Source organism: Galendromus occidentalis, unplaced genomic scaffold (genome assembly GCF_000255335.2).
Source record: "Galendromus occidentalis unplaced genomic scaffold, Mocc_1.1 scf7180000077452, whole genome shotgun sequence".
Lineage (NCBI taxonomy): Eukaryota > Metazoa > Arthropoda > Arachnida > Mesostigmata > Phytoseiidae > Galendromus > Galendromus occidentalis.
Window position 1 is genome coordinate 360,244 of NW_003805440.1, and position 25,149 is coordinate 385,392.

The 25,149-nt window shown below is 50.5% G+C and overlaps 6 protein-coding genes and 1 pseudogene across 6 annotated transcripts in view; 2 read left to right on the forward strand and 5 right to left on the reverse strand.

Moving 5' to 3' along the window:
• LOC100898418 (uncharacterized) overlaps positions 1-885 on the reverse strand; it is a 3,627-nt gene extending 2,742 nt beyond the window's left edge. Inside the window, exons 1-2 of the mRNA XM_003743890.2 lie at positions 830-885; positions 92-289 (exon numbers count right to left, since the gene is read on the reverse strand). Coding sequence (XP_003743938.1) covers positions 92-289; positions 830-885 — 254 coding nt within the window. The remainder of the gene's footprint in view (positions 1-91; positions 290-829) is intronic.
• Positions 886-1,132: 247 nt separating this feature from the next.
• LOC100907089 (cdc42 homolog) lies at positions 1,133-2,380 on the forward strand. The gene is made up of 4 exons (XM_003743866.3): positions 1,133-1,379; positions 1,457-1,667; positions 1,771-1,867; positions 1,976-2,380. Exons 1-4 carry the CDS (start codon positions 1,181-1,183, stop codon positions 2,066-2,068), a joined length of 600 nt encoding a protein of 199 aa, XP_003743914.1. The 5' UTR covers positions 1,133-1,180; the 3' UTR covers positions 2,069-2,380.
• A 380-nt stretch (positions 2,381-2,760) lies between these two features.
• On the reverse strand, positions 2,761-4,143 carry LOC100907232 (astacin-like metalloprotease toxin 5). The gene is made up of 4 exons (XM_003743867.2): positions 4,036-4,143; positions 3,654-3,819; positions 3,357-3,548; positions 2,761-3,224 (listed from the first exon to the last, which is right to left on the reverse strand). The coding sequence occupies exons 1-4, from the start codon at positions 4,058-4,060 to the stop codon at positions 2,828-2,830; spliced, it is 780 nt and encodes a 259-aa protein (XP_003743915.1). The 5' UTR covers positions 4,061-4,143; the 3' UTR covers positions 2,761-2,827.
• Positions 4,144-4,877: 734 nt separating this feature from the next.
• On the reverse strand, positions 4,878-7,876 carry LOC100898558 (trypsin-1-like). Its single transcript, XM_029111615.1, has 7 exons — positions 7,793-7,876; positions 7,128-7,230; positions 6,175-6,260; positions 5,786-6,025; positions 5,557-5,662; positions 5,261-5,445; positions 4,878-5,039 (listed from the first exon to the last, which is right to left on the reverse strand). The coding sequence occupies exons 1-7, from the start codon at positions 7,874-7,876 to the stop codon at positions 4,878-4,880; spliced, it is 966 nt and encodes a 321-aa protein (XP_028967448.1).
• A 174-nt stretch (positions 7,877-8,050) lies between these two features.
• LOC108864327 (uncharacterized) lies at positions 8,051-10,075 on the forward strand (annotated as a pseudogene).
• A 1,146-nt stretch (positions 10,076-11,221) lies between these two features.
• LOC100907376 (CKLF-like MARVEL transmembrane domain-containing protein 3) lies at positions 11,222-14,707 on the reverse strand. The gene is made up of 4 exons (XM_003743868.2): positions 14,591-14,707; positions 13,397-13,616; positions 12,020-12,208; positions 11,222-11,634 (listed from the first exon to the last, which is right to left on the reverse strand). The coding sequence occupies exons 2-4, from the start codon at positions 13,463-13,465 to the stop codon at positions 11,380-11,382; spliced, it is 513 nt and encodes a 170-aa protein (XP_003743916.1). The 5' UTR covers positions 13,466-13,616; positions 14,591-14,707; the 3' UTR covers positions 11,222-11,379.
• A 2,453-nt stretch (positions 14,708-17,160) lies between these two features.
• On the reverse strand, positions 17,161-19,861 carry LOC100898699 (uncharacterized). Its single transcript, XM_003743892.2, has 9 exons — positions 19,705-19,861; positions 19,396-19,600; positions 19,076-19,256; positions 18,826-18,987; positions 18,684-18,754; positions 18,139-18,379; positions 17,789-18,057; positions 17,499-17,687; positions 17,161-17,409 (listed from the first exon to the last, which is right to left on the reverse strand). The coding sequence occupies exons 1-9, from the start codon at positions 19,859-19,861 to the stop codon at positions 17,208-17,210; spliced, it is 1,677 nt and encodes a 558-aa protein (XP_003743940.1). The 3' UTR covers positions 17,161-17,207.
• Between the last annotated feature and the right edge of the window lie 5,288 nt (positions 19,862-25,149).

Here is a 25,149-nt window from a genome sequence, read left to right on the forward strand (position 1 = left end):
AGCATGAGATCGACAACTCAAGCATTCGTGAGATGGACTTTCAGTCTCGCGCATCGATGGATAGGCCGAAAAATCGTCTTCATCGTTAGACCAATGATCATATCCAGCATCGATGCCATCGTCACTCGCATTATCCAGTTCGGATCTCCGCAACTCTTGCCGCTTCAGACTTTTTAATTCCTTATCGAGTCTCTCCTTCGTTTCCGTCAATTCAGCGTTTTCCTGCTCCAGCTCGGCCAGAAGGTTCTCCTTGAAGAGCAGGCTCTTCTTGCAAGTGCGTAGCTCATGCCTGTAATGCGGTAGGCAGGGCTCTAACTACCCGACAAGGAAAATCCCGAAGAATGCCAAAATGTTCCACCTCATCGGAAAGTTCCCGTACGGGGGAGGGCACCTATAAGGAACATTCCGCATGGGGAGCCCCGCTCATTGACAAGGAAACTTCCCGCATGTGGGGGATATCCTGTATGAGGAACCTCGCGCACAAGGAAATTTCCGTACAAGGCCGAGATTCCCTATACGGGGAGTTCCCTATAGGCGGGGTTCCTCATAGGGCACGTTCTCTATGGGCAAGGTTCCTTATACGGTAAGTCACCAATGGACGAGATTCCTTATCTGAAAAGCTTTCTGTACATGGAGTCCCTTGTACAGGGAATCCCACATACGAGGCGTTCCTTGCAGTCGGAATTTCAGATGCAGTCCGACATGCGACCAGAACTCGCGGCGAGCGGAGAGCTCGAACCCCCAAGCGTGGCGATGTAGCCTGGATTCGCGGATCGCCTCCTCGAGACACGGGAAAATGCATTAAGTAGCTGCTTCGAAGCACGTTTACCTTGCTTGCTCGAGCAGCTCGAAGAGATCGTATCTGGTCATATCATCGAAAATCATCACGATACGACCGGGGGTGCGATCACTGAGTCCGAACCGAGTTCCGTCTCCTCCAGCGCACGAATAAATTCCTTACTTTACAATTCACGCTTTGGTTTCACGGCACAGGTGTCACTTTGGTACCGATGCTTATTTGGAATGCGCGGGGTTGCGGCGTTGGTAACACACATCTGATGTTTGGTCGGCTCAGACGTGGTCTCGTGCATGTCCCAGCGGCAATATTTCCTTCCCTCGAACAAACAGTCGAAGGGAAAGAAATTGGAACACCTATGGAAGAGATCCGAGAGCGTCAGAGATGGGTGAGCCGTACACATACCGCGAGCACTTGAAGACGGTCGTCGTGGGGAACAGCACCGTGGGTAAAACATGCCTGCTACTCGCGTACACCCTGAGTCACTTCCCCATCGACGTCCCTCAGACTAATTTCGATAACTACTCGGTGTCCCTGGAGTTTGAAGGCCGAGAAGTTTCCATGGCGCTGTTCGATTCCGCAGGTGAGACATCCGCGAGCATAGATGAGCTCCGCCTCAATATGTGGCTCAACGACTGCTAACGGTCCGCAATCTTACAGGACAAGAAATGTTCGATCGCTTGAGATCGCTCTCGTACCCGTCGACGAACGTGTTCCTGGTGTGCTTTTCGGTCGCGTGCCGAAAAAGTTTCAACGACGTCAAGGCTAAATGGGTACCGGAAATCCAACACTACAGCCCGGGGACGCCATTCATCCTGGTCGGCACGAAAGTCGATCTGAGGCACGACAAGCCAACTCTGGAAACCTGCGAGTAAGACACGGCACTCTCTCGATTCACTCGAACTATTCGATTCAGCGAATACATTCGCTCCCAGTAGGAGAATGTTGACGAATGAGCTTCTGATCCTGCCCAGGAGGAACAGAACCAGGATCGTTTCCCTTCAGGAAGGGGAGGGTCTCGCTGAGTCGATCAACGCAGCAAAATACGTGGAAACTTCTGCCTGTCTCATGGTGAGCTGGAGATTCCTCACGGGTGATTTAGCTTCCCTTCGGGGCTCGGTGTCTCGGAATCGAAGGTTCAGTCTGAGACGGATCTTCAGAATCGCTCTCTTTTTCTAGTACAACGTGAAGGAAGTGATCGAGGAAGCTCTCGTGGTGGGGCTCACGCCGTGCGCTGATCCCGAGCTGAATCAGTGCTGCCGCATCCTCTGAATCCACGTTCAAACAATCGGAGATCATGATGCAGGAAAAGAATCGGAGCTCCGAGAGCGGCACGTCGCAAATGGAATCGATAGACAGATGGGAGGCGGCTCCAGAATCAACGTGATCTTCAATTCTACAGCGGTGCGTATGAGGGAGAATCGTCCGAATGTGCCGAACCGTTGGGGCTCGGGTCGTTCCTCGAACCGTTCGGTCGAGGCTCAGCTGTGTCTCTTGAGCTCGAACTTCCAAGCAGGAGGGACGTCCTTGGTTTGGTGACGACTGATCATTAATTGGAGTACGCACGGTCAGCAGATTCGTTTACATTAAGAATGGAATAAATTATCGCTTCTTCTAGAAGCCTCTATCCTTATTCTCCGATAGTTTCCCTGAACCAAAATCTGACTCGGGGCGCCGCGCTCCTACCTAGTTCGGAAGATTCCGAACGATCGTCATACCGAACATGGAGTTCTCTGCGAAGTCCATAGTCCCAACCAAAACGTTACCCTGGAGGCCCATAAAGAAGACGAGCTCGCGCTCAAATGAAATCCTCCCGTTACTTCACGGGATGAGCCAATGAAAACACGTGAGCGTATCTCCAAGAATGAGAGAAACCGCGATACACAACTATGTGCGACCGAGGTGTTTCCGGCCCCGTCGTCCCGACGGAATGAGAGGAATCGCATCAAATTGAATAATGTTTATTGCATGCGAGAACTTTTAAATTCAGAGTGGGATGCCCTCGACAGCACGGTTGCACGCCTTCAGTGTCTATGAGGATTGCTTGTCCTTCTGACTCTCGTTCTGAGCCCACTCACCCCAGGGCCAGTTCGGTGGAACGGGTGGGTACTGCGTGGTGGGAATTTGATTTTGTCCTCCGAAATCGCCGCCGTTAGCCCCGGAAGATCCACTGCACTTGTAGAGTTTCTGAACCCGTTCGACATCAGCTGGGCTCAGCCCACCCTTATCGTGAACTTCGTTCAGGATTCCTCCGCTCTTAGACATCATCGTGTATTGGCCGTTGTTCGAGAATGATTTCGACCCGTACAGCATCACGGAGTTGTAGTCAAACTTGTTATAGAGGCGATTATCGTACGGTTGGAGTTTCTCGAATTGAGGGTAATACTGGGCATCCACATTCTCCAAGTAAAGGTCGATGTATTGATCCCTGGAGCAAGAAATACCTTCTGTTAGGATCGCAGATTCATGCCTCTGCTCCTCCTCTAAGCGCTTTCCTTTGCGTGCTCACGCCGAGCTTCAAAAATGATGTTCGCTGGCTCAAGTTCCGCTTCAGTCTCACCTGTCGCTTCGTGTATGTTCGTGATAGAATCCAACGACGTGTCCCAGCTCATGAACCACGGTTCCGGGGTAATGGCATCCTTGACCGAGAGAGAGTGGCTGCTCACCCCCCACCATGCCGACATTGGCATAGCAGCCCTGGCCGTTGAATATTTTCACGTAGTTCCGTTGAGTACCATCATAAGGAACGAACCTTGTCGTGGAGGAGAGAACAGGCCATGGTTAGGATCGACTTGATTAAGATACTGGAAGACCTGTTCGAGTTCTCTGGGGGTGGGCGTTCGCTATGCAGGTTCACCTGATGCAGGTCTTCTGGTGATATTGCTGCATCGCGCTCTGGATCATTGAGGATAGGCTCTGCAGGGAATAGTCGATCACGTAAGGGATTCGACCATTCGGCCAGAGACCTCCGTCGTTGGCGAGCGCATTGTAGCTCAGGTTTCCCGAGCCGTTGAGGATATCACCTGGCCGTGAGACGTTGTTTAAACGATAAACCTTATAGATTCAAAGGTTCTCCTTTAGTTGCCTCCAGACAGGAAGGCAGTGTCCCTCATATCTTCCTATCTCATTGTGAGGACTTTTTGGGAAAGTTTTCCCGATATCGTATAGTCTCGATTTCCCTCGCTCTCCGTCTCGATATCGCCATTTCTTCCTTTCCGACTCTGCTCTCAACAGCTTACCCTCGAAGAGGCGCGGATTTTCCATGGGTCTGTCTTTATTCGCGGTCGCTGCTATGTCCGCATCGAGTCTCAGGAGGGGCGACAGCGGTGTCGCCCACAAAGGAGACACGATTGTCGCGAGGCAAATGTAACGGAACATCTCTATCGAGCACGGACTCACTATGAAATGAGCAGGTCTCTTTCGATTTCACCCTTATATATATCCCGCCCGTTCGAGACTAATTTACTGTTTAAACGTAGGGAGCCGGAGTCATAGGGGCCGGATCATATTCCTCGATATATGCTCGATACGGGTTAACGTGGTGTCACCGACCTCCTTACCCAGCATTTTCTGCTAATTTTCTCCCTTCCGATGCGAAAAATTGCGCATAGGACGGATCGACGACTGACACCATCTCGAATGAGAGACAGAACCAGAATCATTTTTCTAATGCGGACATTCGGAGATAGCATTGGGACTCGGGCTTGCAAGTTTGCTCAATCACGACCGATTCTGGGTGTTTCTGGGCAATAGCTCGCGACGTTAATAGGCGATGGAGAATATTGGCACGTCTTGAAAAAGAATTTATTCTCAAACAGTTCAGGGAAGCGGCGGTGTTATCTCCGAAACACTCCGAGCATGACAGTTTTCCCAGTCTCGTAAGGTAGGGGCTGAGGGCTGAGAGACGGTCCCTCATTTCTCCCTCGGTTCATCCTCGAAGGCAGAGTCGGGCGGCAAGTGTGCGTTGATCAGTTTCAGGGCTTCATGTTCACGACTAACAATCAATAAATCTTTGTGATGATGAAGAACAGCGATCGACGGCAACCTATGAGGGGAGGCGGAACTTCGCGGGCAGGGTCATCTATTCCTTGAGCATAACGTCTTTGATCCAGGGTATGAAGTGAGGAACCTCAGTGTAGACTCCGGGTTTCCTCGGCCTCGCGCAACCGTGTCCCCAGGACACGATACCTTTCAAGTAGGCTCGATCAGCGGAATACTGGATGGCAGGACCTCCAGAATCACCCTTTGAATGGAAGCAAATCATTTATGAGCCCTGTTCCGACAGAAACGTTGCTAATGGATATAATCAAGCCCCCTCAAAAGAATATGTCGCTGCATCAATCGCCTCCTGGGAGGCAGCCGACCATTGGCCGAGACTTCATCCCTAGGAACCGAGGGAAGGGAACGAGTGTTCGAGGGCCGGAATCATCAATTCTCTCGAAAACGTAGAAAGGAGGTCCTTACCTGGCACGAATCCTTGCCGCCCTCGGGCAATCCAGCGCAGAACATCGATTTGGATTCAACTTTTGAACCAAGTAATATATTCCATAGCGAGAAGTATCTGTACTGACAGTTGAAATCGGATATCACGGGAATTACTACGGACTGCAATGATCTCGACTCGTCCAATGCAGACTCTCTCGTTTTACCTGGAACATCCGCGATAGATTTCTCTGTCAGAATCACCTTTTCTGTGATCAGGTGTCATCTTCAGCACAGAGCATTGGATTCGATGTGTTGGATTTAGCAAAGTCACTCACCCCACCCGGAAACCGTCACATTCCCTGTTACTTCCTCAGAATTTTCAGGTAGACATATAGGCCCAACGTATCCTTGAGATCCCGTGAAGTTGAAAGGCGTTCCCAACTTGAATTGAAGAAAGTGATCGTCTCGTGACTTATGCATTCGAGCCTATACAAAAGGATGCACCCCGAAATTTTGCGATGTTTTGGAAAGTTTGCTAAGACTCAGTCAGAGTCGTGTTCTAACCTTCAGCAAGGCGATGTCATTCCGATGACCACCCGGGCCGAAGCCGGGATGTCTGATGACTTTGACGACTTTTCGAGTCTGCTTGTGAGCATTGTCTAGGTAAATGTCGTGTATCCCCGCGGATGCGTCGTACTCCCCTGCTCCCGCTTTGTTGTAGAAGCAGTGAGCCGCCGAAGCCACCCAGCTACCATCGATTATGGCACCGCCGCAAACGTGGCGTCCGAACCGTGAAACGGAAACCTAGAAATGGACGGAGTCTTTCCCTGACGACGAAAAGTCACGAGTGGCACCCCCGGGCGATATGTCGCGAACGATTCAGAGGAACGCCTAATACCTATCATCAATAGTCCCAAGTATATCCCGGTATCCCTCCTGGGAGACCCACGAACCTGCCACGGGAACTGCTTCCAGAATGCTTCTTGACCGCCAATAATCCTCGATGAGACTGAATGAGGATATTCCCCGCATGTCTGGGCTGAAAATATCTCTTGTTCATCACCGGAATTCGGAGAGCAATTATCTCGGGCAGAAAAATATTTCGGTGGGAGTACAGCTTAAGCTCCATCTGGGAGCGCAAGCTCGCCCGCGTTGGATATTCCCTCGGGAGGGCTCCCCACGGGGACAGTGAAATTCCCTATGGGGACTTACCACCTCCTGATGCTAAGCCGCAAGCGACCACTGTCAGTGCGAGAGCTCGCATGATCTCCTCAGAAGTAGCGAGTACTGTCAGTCGGAGCACCGTTTATCCTGAGTGAGATTGCTAATGCACACTTCGTGATGCAGTGCAGGGTGTTTTCCGAATTCATTCCCATTCCTTATATATGTAAAGCACATCCACGATACACAGCGAGGGTAGGCCTCACGATAGCGCGGCAAAAGCTGGGAGTGAGGCGCTCAAGGGGAACGGTGCGATCGACGCGGCTTTTCGTAGTCATCATCACGTGGCTCATCTCTTGGTGATCTCCTCCACCTGACGTGTATCACGAATTGAATATAGTTTCCTGCTCGAATGACAGACAAGCAAAGCCGACAACGTTTGAATGGATTCGGCACATATGTCGATTCGATTGCATAGAGTGTAACGGACAGCTCAGTCCAGATAAGAGCTCGATTAGCGAAACTACCGAACGGCCTTGGCCTTCGATTCTAGGAACAACTTCCGCGATAGTCCGGCTCTACATGAGCGAGGTCGCTCGCCTCAAACATCGACGGCTCGATTGTACGTTCGACAAGGGACAACTTCTGCTTTTCATGACGGGTGACGTCACGGCTACACTCTACTGAGTTCGTCAAGCATCGACGCTCGGATGACTGTTATTCGGAACAGGAAGTGGTTTGCTACTCTCAGGATGCACCGTATCCATGCACAGATTGATTTCGGCACCGTAATATGCACCTAAGTCTCGAGACTCAGGGAAGAGATCTTCTAAGCCGGAAGATTTTGGCTCATTCAAGATTTCATCTCAAACTTGACGACCATGATTCTACCGTAGGAGATTGAGCATCAATCCTCGGTCGACACTGAAGAAATACACCACCTCGATTCCACGGTAGATTCGACCTTTGAAACTGATGACTCACTGAAATCTCTGATCGAGACTAACAAGGTAGCGTGACGGCGGATATTCTAATGTATCTTATTCTGAGGTATTCCCCGACTGATGTGAGAGCCGTCAGTCGACTCGACCGACTGAGGAAAGCGCGGAGCAGAGCAAAGAGTCCCCGACTACGTGCGACTTATCGTACCAGGCTGGCAAGAGCCACTTCGGAATAAGATTCTAGACTGGACCGTTACGCGAGTCCGGGCGCATCCAGATGGACCATTCGGGGAGTATGGGGGCCATTGAACTGAACTTCTTCTTGGGCTCATGATATCGTTCTCATGTATTCGACAGCATCTTCCTCGGGTAACGCCCCCTTTCCCCCGAAATCATGAGTGATTGCGACTCGATAGCGTAATTCGAATCAAAGCCCCAAATCGACACCCGGTCGTGAGAGTGCGCGTACTTGGAGCGCCGGGGAAGCATATTCTCGTCGAGAAGAACCGTTCGCGAGCGAAACGGCTGTATCCGATTCGTAATCGAAGTGCATAAATGTGGAAAAGAGGATATTATGGAGACAGACCGGAGTTCATGACCGCCCGGAATTCGTCGATACCGTGTGACAAGAGACATTCTTCATGACATCTTGATCAGTCGATGGGAGTTTCGTCTCCAAATTGCTCGAGGAGCACTAGATCGGTGCATCCAGCTTGAAATCGAAGCCATGGCTCGCAGATGGAGGAAGTCCACGCTTCGCTTGACGAACGTCGGGGTGAGTACGGATTCTAATGGAAAAAGCTAATCTCTGCACCTGGAAATCCCTAGCGCCAGTCGGTACGCGGTCTTCCAAAGTTCTCCCTACCAAAAACCTCAGTGGGAGTCTTTGCGCGGTTCGACGAGGCGCATGCTGGATTCAATCATGGGAACGATGGGCATAAAGTTCGAAGTCATCTTCCGGAACGATCATTTGTAAGGCACGAAACTCGCGAACGGTTCATGGACCGGGTTATTGGAGACCTTGCCAGAAATGTAAGTGATTCCCTGCGGCAACCTAACCCATTCACCTCTTATCGGATACATATATTAACACGCTGTGGCTCCGTGTACTTGCTCCCGCTATTCGCGCTGCTTTCCCAGGCTGCAGATAAAGCCATCGGACCCTTTGTCATGACCGAAGCCGAAGTTGCGGTTCCGTCATTGCCCTACACAGACGAGGACCTAGTCATTGTTTCTGGGGTCCAGAAAGACCACGAGTGGAATGCCTACGGTTACATCAGCACCATGGACTACCAGGTGATTCCGAGGGGAATATGAACTTTCGTATTCGTGGGAAGTTTCACCGATCGACTCCGTCAGAATCCCTCGGTCCTTACGCGAATACGTATCTCCGTGCGTTCCATGCAGAACCCCGAAGAGAGAAATTCGGCTATGAAGTTTTTCCTTTCCGAGGTCTGGCTACTCTTGCCGGTGAGCTGCATTGGAGATCATGTTTGTGATCGAGATCACGTACCTAGAATACGATCTCGAACTGAGCATCCGACGTCGCCAGGGAATATTTCATCGTATTTTCTGGGTCTTTTGGGCGGCGACTGTCCAGGAGACTTCGACTATACACCTTCGGAAGGGTCCTCATCGTATCGCCCTGGCCTCTTAGCTCTTGGGCACCATGTTCATAATGGAAACGTCCATCTGCCACATGGACTCCGCGCTTATGGCCAAAAGTGGAACCTCCAGAATCAATGACGTCGACCAGCTGATCAAAGGAGAGGACATGAAACCCATGATTTATGATATCAGCGGCTACAAAACTATATACTAGGCGCGTGTTTCCTCTCAATCACCAACGCTTGTTCCGAGATTTGTGATTTCCTCAAAGCCGGAGCCTATCTCACACTTGAGGGTAGCCCTGACCGTGGATCTATTCCAGAACGCAGAGACCGTGACGTTCAAACAGGTCATGGACCAAATCAATTTCCACGGGGGTGAGTTTTACGGCGATGAACTTTTCACACCCGGTCAGTATCAAAGTATATCCTTCTTCTCCTCTCAGCGCAACTCTTCTTTTATGACGTAGAGCTCGGAGTACCTCACTTCCGTGCTTCCATTCGACTCGCCCTGGGATGTGACTTCTGCGTGTATTGGTGACCACGGTGAGCTGATTCAGCTCAAGCCGAATATTTATTTGCCTTAGCTCAATAATAATCGAGCACCAGGTGGCCATTGTTTATTCTGTAGCCTGTTTGCGCTCGACTCTAAACAAGCAAGCATTCATGCTCCTAGAGCCGCTCTCTTTTCACGAGGATAAAAAAACAATGCTCAGCGCTCAGAGGCGGAGGTCTCGTCCGATTGAGCAAACAACGTAGACTCCAGGATAAAATGGTGTTCTACGCGAGGAAGCAACTGGAATGGAGAATCCGAGCTGAGCTACAGAAGAGGTTATTCTGCCTACTTGAGCCGCATCAGATCTTATCACCGTTTTGCAATCTTGAATCCGTGGTCATGTGTGAGAGAGGCCTAGAGTCACGCATTTTCGATGTTCGTTTGGTGATTGACTCCGGTATACAGTCAAGTCTTCCTAAGTTATAATTCTCGGGAGACCGATTTCGGAGAAAATTATAACTTATAAGTTAGCGAAGGCTCATGTTTTTTCCTGTTCTTCCTCTTCCAGCGATATTTTATTAACATTCCTATGGTGAAAGTCTATGTTATAAGTTATCGGAGCGCTGCTGGGAATTGGTTCAAATTATAACTTAGCGAGGGTTTTTAATTTAGGGCGGGTTCAATTTAGGAAGACTTGACTGTACTCGCCATCGGAACAACCGATACATAAACGACAAGGGAAACTGCTAGACTGCGGAGCAGGCTGATCAGATGCATGGCTATCACGATTTATCTTAGGTTCTATGACTTGGCGAGTATTGTTTCCATGCATCGGTCATCAGTCATCAGTGATTCGATCTCTTCTAATTGCTGAGAGCGACATTTGGGCTTGATTGGAATACGGAGAGACCATGGCAATGTTGTTCATTTCCCAAAAAAAAATCCCATGCTCAACTTTCGGCGATTATGCAGGAAACTGATGAACACCCGTTGTTGAGAATGCAGGCGACGGTTCCAAAGGGGACGTATCTTCCGCGCAGCTCTCTGATGCATCCGACGGATTTGAGAAAGTCCACGAGGGAGCTGAATACACGTGAGGATATCACGAACGCGATTCCATCGATCCGGAATACATATGAATAGGAGTTCTGCCGAACTCAAATCACCGCATTGAGATAATTCTCTAGTTTCGAGAGATTCGAGCCGACTACCTGGTCGGACGCATGGCGCTGTGGGAAATTTGGGCGATGCAATATTATTAGGAGCCCAGTCCCTACAAGTATCGCTTACGCAGTCGATATCACCAGAGATGGGAAGAAATGTTCAGTCTCGTGAGATATGAGGATACAGAGATATCTCGCGTCTCTACGATTCAGACAAGCTCTTATCCAGGGCTCGTAGAGTGAGTCCTTCAAATGGCGCATAGAAATTACCGGTGTACGGTTTGAACTGCCCGCTCCACGAATCTATTTCTCTGATCTGCGAAACGGAACATCAGATCTTCTCTACGACCCGCGAAGCTAGTGTTCGGAAGGACACGGAACTAGCCTCACTCATACCTGGAGCGAATCTCTTATGTACGGTAACGTATCATTACAACAGGACGAGTGAGCGGACGGGTAACCGAAGACGTAGTTTTATTCTCCCCATGTTGGCTTCAACTTTGGCCTGGAGTACGTAGCAGGTCTCATCTCGGAATTGATAAGTTGAAATAATTGAAGTTTCCCATAAAAAAGACGATTCAATCTTGAGGCAGTACATATGTCCACTCCTCCGCGGTTTTCACTTGCTCGACACTTCTTCGATCGATCCCTAGTGCCATCGAATCAGACGTGGGCGACCGCAGATGGGGGACTTTCCTTTCGAAACCGGCTCTTTCCCGCGATTGAGGATCTCTCCGAGATTACTTCGGATAAATGTGCGTGCCTCTCGCGTGAAGGCGACGGTCAGGTATCAACCCATTGAAGGCGTGACACTGACTGCGTGAAGTCCTGGATGCGGAGGAGCGAATGAGGTGGGGAATCTCTCATCCCGGAAAAATTTATAACTGAAGTATGAGCTGATGAAGAAGCAAATCATCGCGAATAGGCCGAAGACACCAGCCACTTTGGTGGCTGCGTTATCGTTGGGATCCTGGCAATAGGCACAGAACTCGAGAAGGCATACGATGAGGTAGAAAAGACCACTGAAGCTGTCGCAAACCAGTAACTGCAATAAAAAAGACAGGAATCATGATGATGATCAGTTCGAGAGAGGCAGCCTCGCGGACGACCGTTCCAGAAGAAATCAAGGAACCAGGGAGTGAAGCCGCCGACGCAACGCAAAAGTTTCATCCCTCGCTTCCGGCGGGCTTTATCCAAAAGATGGCTTAGTCCCCGCAGACTACTCATGATTCTGAAACTCCATATCATCCCAGGCAATAGGATTTGAACATCCGCCCCGAGGCCGCTATTCTGTGAGCCATCATAAAAATTCCTTAACATCTAACGATGTTTAGACAACTTTGATTTGTTTTCCCTCGATAATGGGGCAGGCGAAAAACCATGAGAGCTCTGTCAATGAATGGCACTGAAAGCATGCGGCGGGGACTCACCAAGAAAGGGAAGTTCACCAGGCTGGACATGAGCTCCTGGCTCCGTAGGACGAAAACTACGACGAAAAATAGTGCTAGAAGAAAAGAGACAATCAGAACGAACAGAGCGAACTCGTATCGATGCACGTAGGTTTCGTAGCAAGTCGTTCCGATCGACTCTATACAGATGATGCCGCAAACGCCGAACACCTAGGGAAACATCAAAATGTAAGTACAGTGAACCTAATGGGTCTAACGGGTGCACCCGGCTAGCGCGTGAGAAAGGACCGAAACCCCAGGTTTCGAGTTGGATTGCGCGACCGAGGACTTTTTCTAGGTGGGAATTGATCTCTTCAATCTTTCGGTCGTAATCGGAAAGTGTCCGCGGAAATAGCATCGGAAGGATAGTATGTGGAGTCATCACGATTCACGCTCATTTCCCAGATACCAGGCGATATTGACGCTCGATATTCGACTCTTTTCCGATCTGACGGATTCAGTCGCTATGCTACAATTCTGAACTTCTGTGTCACGCTTGAATGGAGAGTTGTGCGCGACCGCAGAGGCGCTCACCGAGAGGGAAAGGGATTTGAGCGTCTCACTGGCTCGCAGAGCTTGCGAGGACGGCGGGGTATCACACTTGGTCAGCGGCGATCCTGTCTCCCTCGCTAAGATCTCCCTCGAGCTCCACGATCGAAGCCTCTTCGTTCTACCTTCATCCTCATCTAATACGCATTCAATCGGGAAGAATACGGAGAGGTCCAGCTCTCTGTCGAAGCTGCCAGCCCACTCAGCCGCTTTGCATGCGGTACTATTTGATTGGCGGAGGAGATTGCTTCTGCGATAGGTCCGTTCAATTTGATGGCATTTTGGGCTCTTGCGATTCTATGAGATCCCCACGGTGTGACTTCATATGGCGAGATTGAACCATTCATGCCGTCATTCCCGAGAATAGATCGCAGATTCCCGAGAGATCTCTATAGCAGAGAAAATCGGTGCCTGGTTCAAGTGGACCGATGACTGGGTGACTGGGTGGCCCCATTGGGTGGTCGAACCCTCAGTCAGGTTTATATGTATCAATTTTCCAAGAAAATCAAGGAAACGGTGAGCTCCAGATCCAAGAGGCCTTCTTTGGATGATCCGCTCTCGGACGGCGAGCTCTCGGTACCTGAACGTCGCGGACCAAGTGAACGTGTTCTCTCACAGCCAACATAAACGAACTCCACACAGCGGTCACAGGTCACTGTGATCATTCGACTCAATACTTAATGTTGCTCCGAATTGTGCACTCTTCCCAAGATTACCCACACTAACTCTCCTTAACATCACTTAATTTTATCTTCCCTCCGCTGTGAGCGAGCGACGCATCATTCCTCTCTATTTCCTCACTATACTCACGATCTCGGCTATTCGAAGCATTCCCTGTAGAGAGGTAACGAACGCCTTGTCGGGTCCCAGCGTCGTCATTGTGCGTCGCCAAGTGGTTCTCAGTCTGCTGCGGCTGCGACGATTGCTGCGACCCTCAGACTACGAGCTCGGAGGGTGGAAATCTAGAGCTCTCAGAACTGTTCGATCGTTCCTTAGCCTCTCGGTGTGGCTGACACTAAATAAGTTTCATCTGCAATGAAAGTACACTGCGGTCATAACGAGAGGAGGCTTGCGGCTTCCTCGGCTATCATTTGCACCCTGTTTACGAGAGCCTCAATCGTGAGCGAACTAATTGATGCAGTCTCGTTGGGGAAGTCGTGTTATTTTGAGGAATCCTCTCCGGCTGACGTCATCGGAAGGCTATCGATGGGAGTATCCCCGAGTTTTCCCCTTGACTCCCGTTCCGGGGACCGGTGCAAACCTCGATATATCCGAATCTGGATGGTCTCCACGCTTGAACGCACGTCTCGGAGTCCGCATCAGGTGGATCCGACCCAAGATTCCAAATCACCATTCGAGTCAAAATATCAAGACAGAAAATATAGAAATGCGTATCGTGATTCTCCCGAGAAGGACTCGTGAGGAGCGGATTTTTTGCCGCCCTGCTGCCCCGATACGCCGAATGCTGTCGCGGCCGAGCTCGCTATCACTACCCGTTAAGGTCCCTGTTCTCATCGGGGCGAACTCGGGAGAAGCTTTTGTAGGGAGTATATGTCTCTGAATATCGCTATGTAGGTCAGGTATCGTTCCGATACTGAAGACCTCTTCAACAGAACTCGCATGCTCATCCGGGATAATTTGCGTATTCCAGACTCTCTCTCTTCCATTTCTCAGCGCTCTTTTATGGAGAGTTTCTTCGAACGCCTAGAGAGTCGATCGCTCTTCTCCTATGCCGGTCCCGTCGATCAGAGATCCTGGAGCTCACACCCATCATGAGCTGGGTTGCGATTCATGTCGAGAACTCTCGCGGAACTGGAGCCGGTTGGTTTGTCCCTCGACCTCGCACGAGTCTTCCTCAGCACTGAACTTGCGGAACAGACGAACCGGCTCGCCGGCTGGTCACGCTCTGGCAATCGCAGGGCATACCGAGCCCACAAAGGCAAGCCACGCAGACGCTCCGCGCGAACATCGGACTCCGTTTATCGACAAAACACTGGCGCTTACATGTGAGGTATGCAGAGAAGATTGTCTATCGATTGAAAACGCACACACGCCTAAGCAGCTTCATTCATCAAAAACGCTCACTAGATGCTACTGTTTCCTATGAAGTCGAAGCATTCTGACTCTGCTGAGCAGCTTTGCTGGAAGCGTGTGCGCCGATTTCTCCGGGAGAGAGGGCTCGAGCTCGCGTCAGCTAGGAATAGAATAGAGGGTTCAAAGAGAGTTCTGACGCCGGCCGATAGCTCTGTTCGGCTCGCGGGCAGGTCGCTCAATTACTCGGATCGGACAATCGGGCAAGGTAGCGGAGCCTATCGAAGAGGGTTTCATCCCTCCAACGTCTTCTTTACGGGCCCATCCATGTTTCCGAATGTGGGACATGGTAGTGGCTGACGTTGCCGGACGAAGTGGAAAACCTCTCAGGTGATCGGTTCCGGGATCATTCTGGTTTCCGGCGCGGAGAGTAGGTACACACGGATCGTCATCATCGTACATACTGTTGGGGTCTCACAATCATCGCATCTCACCGCTATGCTCGGTTTTCGGGCAGAGAATAGGGGATAGAGACCTATAAGAGACCCCGACTTTCTCAAAGAAACACAATGGGTCCAACAAGGAGATATTGACAGCGCTTTCCGTTCTGAGAACGTCATAGTGGGTCAGATTGCGAACATTGTAATTTATTTGATCCCGCGAGGAGCTCATATTCACATGAACCGCTCTTCAGATTCAGTCTCGACGGTTTGAAGAATACTATTTCACGTGGACCGACATCGCACGAGACCTGATGCGTTGAAGCGACGGGAATCATCGATTTCCGATTCCTGCTTCCTTCGACTTTTCATGGGAAGGGTATTCCCGCTTCCAACTCGCCTCAAAGGAGTATCTATTCGGCCTTGAGTGTATTCTTGCAGTCTTCGTTCTTAATTTTCTTGAAGTCGTTAGCGCTCAAACCGAGTTTCCCTATTACCTCATTCAGTTTACTCTGGAAGGGCTCCTGGTTATGGGGTTTCGTTGTAACCACGTGATAAGCAGCTGAAAACAGAGGAAGTGCGATGTGATCGATGACTCCTGGAGACTGCGAGGACTTCTGCATCTGAGGCGAGCTGGGGAATCCAGCGCCGCCCTGGAACTCGCCAAGCGCCATAGCTCAGCTGAGAAAGCGGTAAGCTCCAGGAAAAGTGAAAACTTGGGCGCTCCTACCGTTTCCGTTGCTTTGAGCCCAAACGATTGCCCAATTATCGTAGTCGGAGGCGACGATACCGATCTCCATCAATGTTGCCCCACCAGCTTCTAGGAAAAATCTTGCCGGATGGGACTTGTCTTCTTTCACGTTGAGGTCAAGTTCCGTCATTTCGCCACTGCAAGAGCATGCTGATCTCAAAGCAGCCCAGATCTCAAACATCCCACATCATGATTACTCTCGTGTAGAAGCTGCGGATAATTTCCAACTTACTCGGTCGAGATGAATTGAGTTGCAATCATGAAATCCGAACCCGATTTCTTTATGACGAAATGTGCGCATCGATCAGCATCGCCGTAGATCGATTCGGTGAAGCTGTCAACCCACCAAACATGGCCGAGATTGAACTGCAATGCCCGATGAAGAGCTCTCGGGTTCAATCGTTACGGTGTCGGGATTCAATGAATGACACATGCCGGAGAAGTATGCAAATTTTCACCTTGAGAGCATCGAAAGGTTCCATCAGCATTTTGGGTGCGCCTCCATGAACCTCGATCGTATAACAAAGAAATAACGCGAGAAATCCAAAAGTTCCCATGACGGCCTCCTCCGGAACGCTAATCGCTTTCGCTGATCGAAACATTGCGCATTTATGAGATTCGCTAGATTGAAGCGCTGAAGGCCACTTTAATTCCAACGTATTGCTCGAACATCAACAATGGAGAAATTCGCAAAAAATTAACTCAAACTACAAAAAAGTTGACTTGTCCCCGACGTTCGCAAGGGAGGTCTCGATGCCCTCGAGGCCATCCTGAGATCTGATTGCTCGGTCTGGCATCGGGATGACTCTAAGCTTCAGTCGCGATGGCAGGCGAGATCTCTCTAAACGCTGAAAAGCCATTTTTGAGCAACTCTTCATCTCGGAGCTCATGCCGCGGCTGTGATGCTCATCAGAAGCTCCCCGCGTTGAAGATTTCCCCATGGAAAAAATGATGTTCCCGAAATCTGAGGTGATTTTCGTTCGCTTTGAATTGTTCGGTGAGTGGGCATCAAGTCATAGGAATTTGAATAGACTTTTAATCGAGCCTACAAGCCTCGTTGTTATCATCCAAAGCTCACTTTCCTCATATTTATTAAGTTTCCCATCGATACAAAGCACCAGAACTTCTCGGAGAGTCCTCAAAAACGATCCCAGCCTAACTCCGATCACCTTTAAGTCATTCGATGTGCGGAGAGTGAACGATAGCTGAGTCATAAGATCGTGGGTAGCAGCGTCCCCTCGTATCCCTTGATCGTTCTCGACTTTACATTCGAATGCACTTTTCTGATCCTCCAGATACAAGATAGAACCCATCTCATGATACCCAGAGGAACTCTCCGACTGGGCAGGAGGTTCACCCAGACTCTCTCGGCTCCTGCAACGCAGACAGTCTCACTCTTTCACAAATAGAATAAGAGCTGAGAAAGTTCAGCACCTTGTGCGGGATCTCTCAATGAACCACAGTATTCCTGGAGGAGCGTCTCGGATCTGCATCGATGTAGGTGCAGTGGTAACAGGGTCACAATCTTATTGTAATAAGTTTCGCGGTCGGAGCACGGGATCTCGGCGATTTTATTGAAAACCTGCTTCTCCGCATCGAATCTGTGGGGAACAGTCATATTATAGGTGACTTCGATGAGAATTTGGGAGACTAAACCGATCAAGACATATCATCGACCAGGAGAACTTACTCAACGATCATGACGCAGTCGCGAGCCGCGAAATATTTGTAGAGCGTTAGACGACTCCCGACAATCAACATCTTCGGACACTTGTATCTGTCCCCTTGCAGGACCGGACTCGGTCGGGTCTTGGGCGTTGGGAGAACGACCTCTACGACACTCTCGATCTGCTTTGTCTCCAATGAGATCACGTATAACCTGCAAGGGATTTGAGGGAAAAATGTCAGATTCTCTATGGATTACGGGCGGATGGTTCGATCTCTCCCACCGGCGAACATGGAGATGATGTCCCCACTGACCTATCATGGATTGGATTGAAGTCGCGATCGCGTAGTTCCAGGTTCAACTCCTCGTATGCGTAGAGCTTATCATCGTGGAGGAGGATATCGGTGAATCGGAGCTTCTCACAGCCCGGTGCGCGAGGGATCGTTGCGACTTCGCCGCTGAGTCGATCACAGATTTTGACGCTCGAATCCAGCAAGTAGATCGCGACCTCCTTACGGAGGATCATCCGCGGCGGGCTGAAGTTCAACTCCATGGGCGGCTGGTATTCGACAATCTTTGCGTCCTGCAAGACGGGTGTGCACTCAACCTTCAGAGATTATTTCTCGATGATCCGCGCAGATATTTCAGCTCGCCAATCACTTACCGCGAAGCTCAAGGGCTCAAATTGCAGCGTTTTCAAAGGCTTACAGAAGCCATCGAAGATACTCAAAGAGAGCTCCGTTCCATCGACGGACTCTGCGAAGTCAGGCATAGGCTCCTCTCGTCGGTATTTGATGCGTTGAATCCAGCGGCCATTTTTTTGTTGTTGGAAAACCAGAAGATGATTGAAATTCTTGCTGTGCGTTATCATGTGAAGGGTATTCATGATTGCCACGAATTGGAAACTGTAGGAAGAGCGATTGAGAGAATCTTAGTGGGTATGAAAAACCACGAAGCGACGCTGAACGGAGTTCAATCGTCGACCTCGAGAGGCTTGAGGCCTGCAGTGATTACAAGGAACTTTTGCTGTACCCGGTCCGATCTCGTCGGAATTCGCCGAAGGTCTGGACGAGGTCCCGAGAGATCACTGACTCGTTTTCAGACCGCACACACTCGATTCGGAATTCTGAGTTGACGTCGAGCTCGAAAAACTTCGGAATAAGCTGAGTTTTCGATTGTTTCCACATGACATGGACATGATGACGATACATCAAGCGCCGAGCGAGCTGATCTTCCGGCAGGTCCAAGAGTTTGCCGCAGTTGATCAGCTCGATGGATGGCTGCAGAAGATCGAAAACTATATTCACTCGTTCCACAAAGCTCGCGCAGGCCGGAGCCGGTTGAAACTCACCACAGAAATGGAGTCTCCCAAAGCGGATTTGAGCCTCTCGAACGAGTCTTTCGTCAAGTGTGGCAATCTGATACACTCGACCACGGTTAAGATGCCGCTTGTGTCGGGCCTCGTCCCCAACCATTTCACGACGATATCGCACACCTCATCTTCGGACTTCACCTGGAATCGGGAAGCTAATGAGCCCGGGCTCGTTGGGTCTACGACCGCAGAAAGTCTTTCCCCCTTGTGTTCGTCAGATCAAACTCACATTCAGCTCGTCCCTCGATAGCACCGATGCTATCATCTCAGGCGTGAGTAAGATGAGTTGGTCATTCGTCTTACTCTCCGAAATGTGCTCGGTGATGTAATCCAAGGCTTCCTCAGCTAGGGAGACCATGAGCGGGTGTTTTGTACCAATCGCGATGACCTTTCCCAAGATTTCGCTCATCCTTCAAGATAAGCAATGAGTCCGTCAGTCAGCATCGAAAATTTCCTTGGGGCCCTCGAAGTGGATATAGAGCGAGTTTGTTCCTAAATTCAAGTTGGTGGAATGACTTCCGTCCTGTCCCGACGTGGGTGGGCACAAACCTTTTCGTGAGGAAATGGCGACACTCCTCCATGAGGCATTCGAGCTGAAAATACTCGGCAACGAGATACACTAAACCGATATTCGACGCGCTCAGCAGGATCTCACCGTACTCCATGAAGTGTACGATGGATTCGAGGGAGTTTTTGGATATTTTCGTCTTGATAACCTTCCGGCGGGTTTCTGTCCATCCTTCTTGGAGGATACCTGTGGAGGCAGAAGTTGAAATAAATTTCGACGACGAATGTCATATTCGGGCAGGCAGAGCCTTCCGGTAGTGACGCCATTACATCAGCGAAACTCGAACTCACATGAGAAGTACGGACTCATGAGCTTGAGGAGCTCCACGTAGGTTGGGAATCCTTTGCCTTCGGAGGAAACGATGACGCAATCTCTCTCACCGGTCTCGATCAATTTCGATACCTCAGACTCATCCGTTGTGTTGATAAGTCTCTTGCCCAGTTCCATTCTGACCATTTCGAAAACTCTCTCGTTCGCGGCTACTGCGAGATGCAGATTCGTATCTGGAGGTTCCGCAGAAGACGAGACAAGCTTCGATAAATTCTCCTGGAACCTTCTGCGACCTCCCCCGCGCTTCGATTCCTTGCCTCGCAAGTTCAGAGAGTTGCAGATTCTCGTGGTTTTAAGGGATGCTCGCTCGTCTTCGAAATCTATTATCCTTTCCTGTCTCTTCTGTGGCTCATCCCCCAACCTTGCTTTTGGGGGCCTGTATAATTTAACTTCCGCGCCACGGGAGCGCCTCGGCGTCGATCCGGCCATCGCTGCGGTGACGCCGTGCTGCGATGAGTCCTTGAAAGAGAGATTGACGTCCCAAATCAAGCGAAGTTCCACTGCTTGACGCTGACTGAGAGATGGAATTCGATCCTATGTGGAACCTACACCGCCAGCTCTCGCTGGTATTCATAGGAAGGTATAATACATGAGAGCGACTCTCGGGCGACTCTCACGATTTTCTTGGTACTCCTGAGAACCGCGCTCGACGATTGATGATCGATCAACTTGTTTCTCGAGCGAACGTCGATTGACGACGAGTTCTGCCCCAGACGTATCGTACGAAGTTCTCGTCAACGAGAGTCTTACTGAGGGTGGGGAGGGAAGGATTCCAAGCGCGGACGTCCAGTCCGGAGGCTTGCCCGTTTTTTCCGAACACACGATGGAAGCCGAGAGTTCACTCGAAGATGGAAAAAAATCCGCTCGAGACGAGCTCGGTTCTTCTCTCGCGCGAAGCAGAATTCCCACCGTGCCACCAGGCTCAGTTGAAATCCTCACTGCTGGATTCGCCGCCGTTCTTATCCTGACTGCGCGAACATCCCTCAAAACTATCGTGAGGAAGCATCCTCGATGTGAACCCTGCCGTTATCCGGACTGCGTCGCGGTCTGGTCGTGGTCGGGACGCGTTCTACCAATCGATACCCTGAGGTCAGCACCAGCGACGAGAATCGAGCTGTTGACTCCTCTCTCCCAGCTGCTTGTGAGTGCCGTGTCATACGATTCACAGTCGGTTCGTCCAGGGGTTCCAAGCGCTGAAGTTTGAGATGTTCTCACTCTTAACACTCTTCAGATGGGGAGAAGATCGTCCCAGAGCGCCGAGCACTGCATCAAAAACTATCGGGCAGGGTTCATAATTCTCCGTTCCCAAGTTAACATATGAGACAGACGACGCCGACCTGACGTCGTATCACGTCGCGACGCTCACGGACTTTCTACGAGAGCTCAGATATAGATTCTCGGCGGCAGAATCGGAGGCGGTCACTAAGGTAATCGGGGTTCGAGGCTATGCCGACACCTGATTTTCAGTAGGAAAATCTCACCAGATTGAGTAGGAATCGACTCCTGTGGTAGCACGTGAAAATTCTCCACTACAAGTGTCAAGGAATCCTTCCAGCCAGACGAGATCACGAGAACAAAGACCGGCGAAACGCGGTCGCGCCGATTCTCTGTTCAGAGATCCAGTCAACCCTCCGCAGAGACACGATCCTCGATGATGGGAGAGCTTGGGAGTCCAGAACCAATTGAACTGTCTCGTCTCGTCCGAGAGTCACCGAACTGAGCGTCAAGCTACAGCATGCTTCGCGCTCTCTGCTCGAGGGTGGATGTGCGAAACCGTCCAGCGGGTCGCGCCGCAGAACGGCGGTTCTTTTCAAACGAGTGAGCATGTGCCGAGAAAGCACGTATCATGAAGTCCATACGTCAAGTTTCCTGGGGCGGACCATCCAGAGGAATGGCGGGGAAGCATTTCAAAAACTCAATCTGTTGCTTAGAGCATGGAGCGGGACGATGATGATGACGCTGATCCCCGGAGATGAGTTCAAAGGAATCGGGCGGTTCGATCGATCCTTTTGAGTTTCGTTCCTTAATTTTGATCGCAGGACTCTCTCCGATGAAACGCAAGCAAGGAGGAAAAGTCCTCCGTCATGCCCGACTGATCGTTCCCGACCGGTCAACAACTGACTTCTCCTCTGTCCCGATCCAATCATAGCGTGCACGTACCTGGCGAACTTGAGCCGCGCGGGGGTGTTCTCGCAGAGTATTAAGAAAGTCGCACAGCACAAACTGAGTCCCTGGGCCGTGTACGACTTCACGGATCGTGCCCACGGGTGAGCGTCGCTACATGTAGTCGAAATGATACGAATCTACAGAATCCATCTCGGAAGGTCGATAAGAATGAAGAAGTTTTCAACGTGCAGGGGATGCCGTGTAGGTTTTCGATAAATCCCTCGATACTTATCAGGGCATGGGACGCCCCAATAAGTATCGCCTTAATTGGGGACGCGTGCGCAGTATCCGTGCCAGGAATTCTTGTTGTGACCGGGTGCTACATGTTGGCGAGATCGCCGTTTTCTTAAACATTTGTGCGTACATTAAACAATCAGGTGCCCGGGTATCGTTCGGAAATCCGGTCCGTCCTTTGCTGTTGACTTATTCGGGTCGAGGGATTCGCAAGACCATCACCCCAGCTTGCCATTAATCTAGAGTCGGGAGGACGCTCTGATTCGGGGTCGTCCGGTAGGGCGAAGCACACCGCTCTGAGCTTGACTGAGAGGCGAAGGAGTACCTTCGATGTGTGGTGAACTCTTGGATTTGATGAGATGATCATGTCTAAGGCTGGGAATCATTCACGGCGTTCTTCTCGAAAATTCACGGCAATTTTCACTCCCCATTGACTTCCTATGGAGGATCGACCACCACCTGATGAACAGAGACATTCTCCCGGGAACCCTGAAGCGAGAACCCGTCGATTCGAGGTCATGATATCAGTTTTCTCAGACAGGAGCTAGGAGATGGAGAAGAAATACGCGTGAGCTCTGAATGAGAGTGAGTGAGCGAGCTACTGCGATGCTGCCAATAAGAGCCTTCGTCGCTTACCAGGCCCTACGGCGATGCAGGTGTGTCGGAACACCTTCCGTCGAAGAAGCTAGTCCGAATAGCGCTTGGGTAGAACACAAACGGGTTGCTTAGGTAAGGGGAATGCTCCAAAATAGAACTGGTCTGCACGTTCTTCACGATTCCTAATTGTTCCTGTCACCACAGCCGTGGGCAAGAATTACGTCGACCTAAGGGGCCCCAGAACCTTCGCCGCTCAAATTATGCCTCGAAACATCTGCTTTTCGCTCAAGCTTCCGCGTCGAAGCAGGCACTACCGCCGCGAAGGGCGACGGTACGGGAACGGAGTTTCAAGGGAGTTCAAGCTTGCGAAACCCTCAAGTGTAGGCCTCACTAAGATTCAAAGATTTTCTCAGAAAAGAATTGGAAGCTCTTTCACGTTTTCCGCTGGGCCGTTTCCAGTGGTTGCGTTGAACGCATGCAAGAGAGCAAGTGAAGGCAAATCGCCTGGGAGATTTCTCGCTCAGAAATGCATGCCCCACATCGGGGAGTCATGGGAATAAGAGATGGGGTTAGCTCGTGAGAGAATTTCCGGACCAAGAAACGACTAGATTAGCGGAGAGAGAGCGACAGGCGGACCCTGCGGTGGAATCAGGTTCGTTTGCAGATCGGGTGTTCATTCGAGTCGAGGAGAACTCTGTGAGTTCAGAAGGGGCAGCAGCCAGGGCCTCAAGGGGCACGGGCACACTGCGGTCAATGATTATGACTCAGATCTTTCCCGACAGAGGATTTCCGAGCTGAATACGATATCTCGGATCGCGGACTCCCGTCTGGCGTACATATTACTCTCTTTGAAGAGCTCGGTTTCACCTTCATTTTTTGCTCGAATAAGTATCACAGACATCGATCCGTATGATGATTGATGATTGTATTATCAGAGATTCGTTCTTGGGCGAAGGAGATTCATCCCTTACGTATAGATCGTTGTGCTTTTCTCTTTTTCCCGCTTCGAGGTCCGGAATCTCCCCGGATGAAAAAGATCACATTCAAGGCCGGAATTCTGAGTCGGGGGGGTCCTGCATTGAAGCGACAATGTTCAGTCTGCAATGAGTTTTGCCTGAGCATACAAGCAGGTCATCGACTCAGTGTAAGACCTCTATCCATCCTCGAAAAATCGCACTTTCCCGTACAGTGTTCAAATCCGTTGGGGGAAAGTACAGTGAAACCTAGACACACAGACCGGATCCCATCCGGAAGATGGTTCGTGGGTCGAAGGACAGGCTCCCTCTGCCGATTTGCGCACCATTTCGAGCGGGGGGCTCGTTCCATGCTATTGGCATGCATTTTTTGCCTAGCATATTCATATCTTCCATCATACTGGAAAACTTTCATTCTCGTTACCCCACGGAACCCTTTGTAAGTCGAATCCACGTTCGCAAACCGAATAATTCCCACCTAGGACGAAACGTTCGTGCGCCGAGTAGTTCGAGTAGTGCCGTCCCTCAACCGGGATTCGACCGTACTCCCGACACATTGTGAACTTCTGGATTCGCTGGATGTTTCTGGGAGCTCGAAGCATGTAGGAAACTCACGGGGCTTCAAGCCACCTATCAATGAGTCATTAGGAGCAGCCAGGAGGATATCTGCCGAGCAGACTAGAACGTTGACATTGAGTTGTGCCTCATAATTCATGCCAAAGGTCATTCAGGCAGACTGTCCTAGGTACCTGCTGAAAATATATGTCGATGCTGACCCAGATTCACGGAGCTTGACAAACAGTTGTTAAGCCTCGGTTTGTTAGAGCGATAATTTCTCCGGGAGCGGGGTCGGCCACAGCGAGCCGGCGTTTGCGATTTTCGGCGCTACGGAGCGATCGGGGGCGAAAAAGAAGAGCCGAATATCACTCTTTCGCTGGCAGAACCCGTAAAGAAGATCGGCTGGAGTTGGATAGTCTCCTCCGGTACCTTAGTCCTGGAGATATCAATCTGATGCTCAAGTCAATTCCACAGACGCCCCTAAAATTGGTGGTGTCGACCGTCTAGGACACCCCGCGGGATTAATCCATGGTCGATGAATACTGCCCCGAAGAGAAACGACAATGAGGCCTGGAATTTGATGTACTGATTCCATTTGGGAGCACTGCTAGGGTTCTTGACTCGAGGGTTTTTCATGTACGCTCCAGCTCCAGCAGTCGTTAGCTTGGGAGTCTATACGGTCGAAATTGCTCCGGAATAAGAAATATTCTCAATCTCTTATGCACGAGGTTTTCAGCGTTGAGTCGTATGGGAGCGGAATTTGTGACGAGACTCTTTTAGAGCGAAAGTCTCTTACACGCGAAGTTCTCAGTGCGAAAGCCTTTGGGCGCAGAAAACGGGAAATCGAAATGAGTCCGGATCGATCGCAGCAAAACA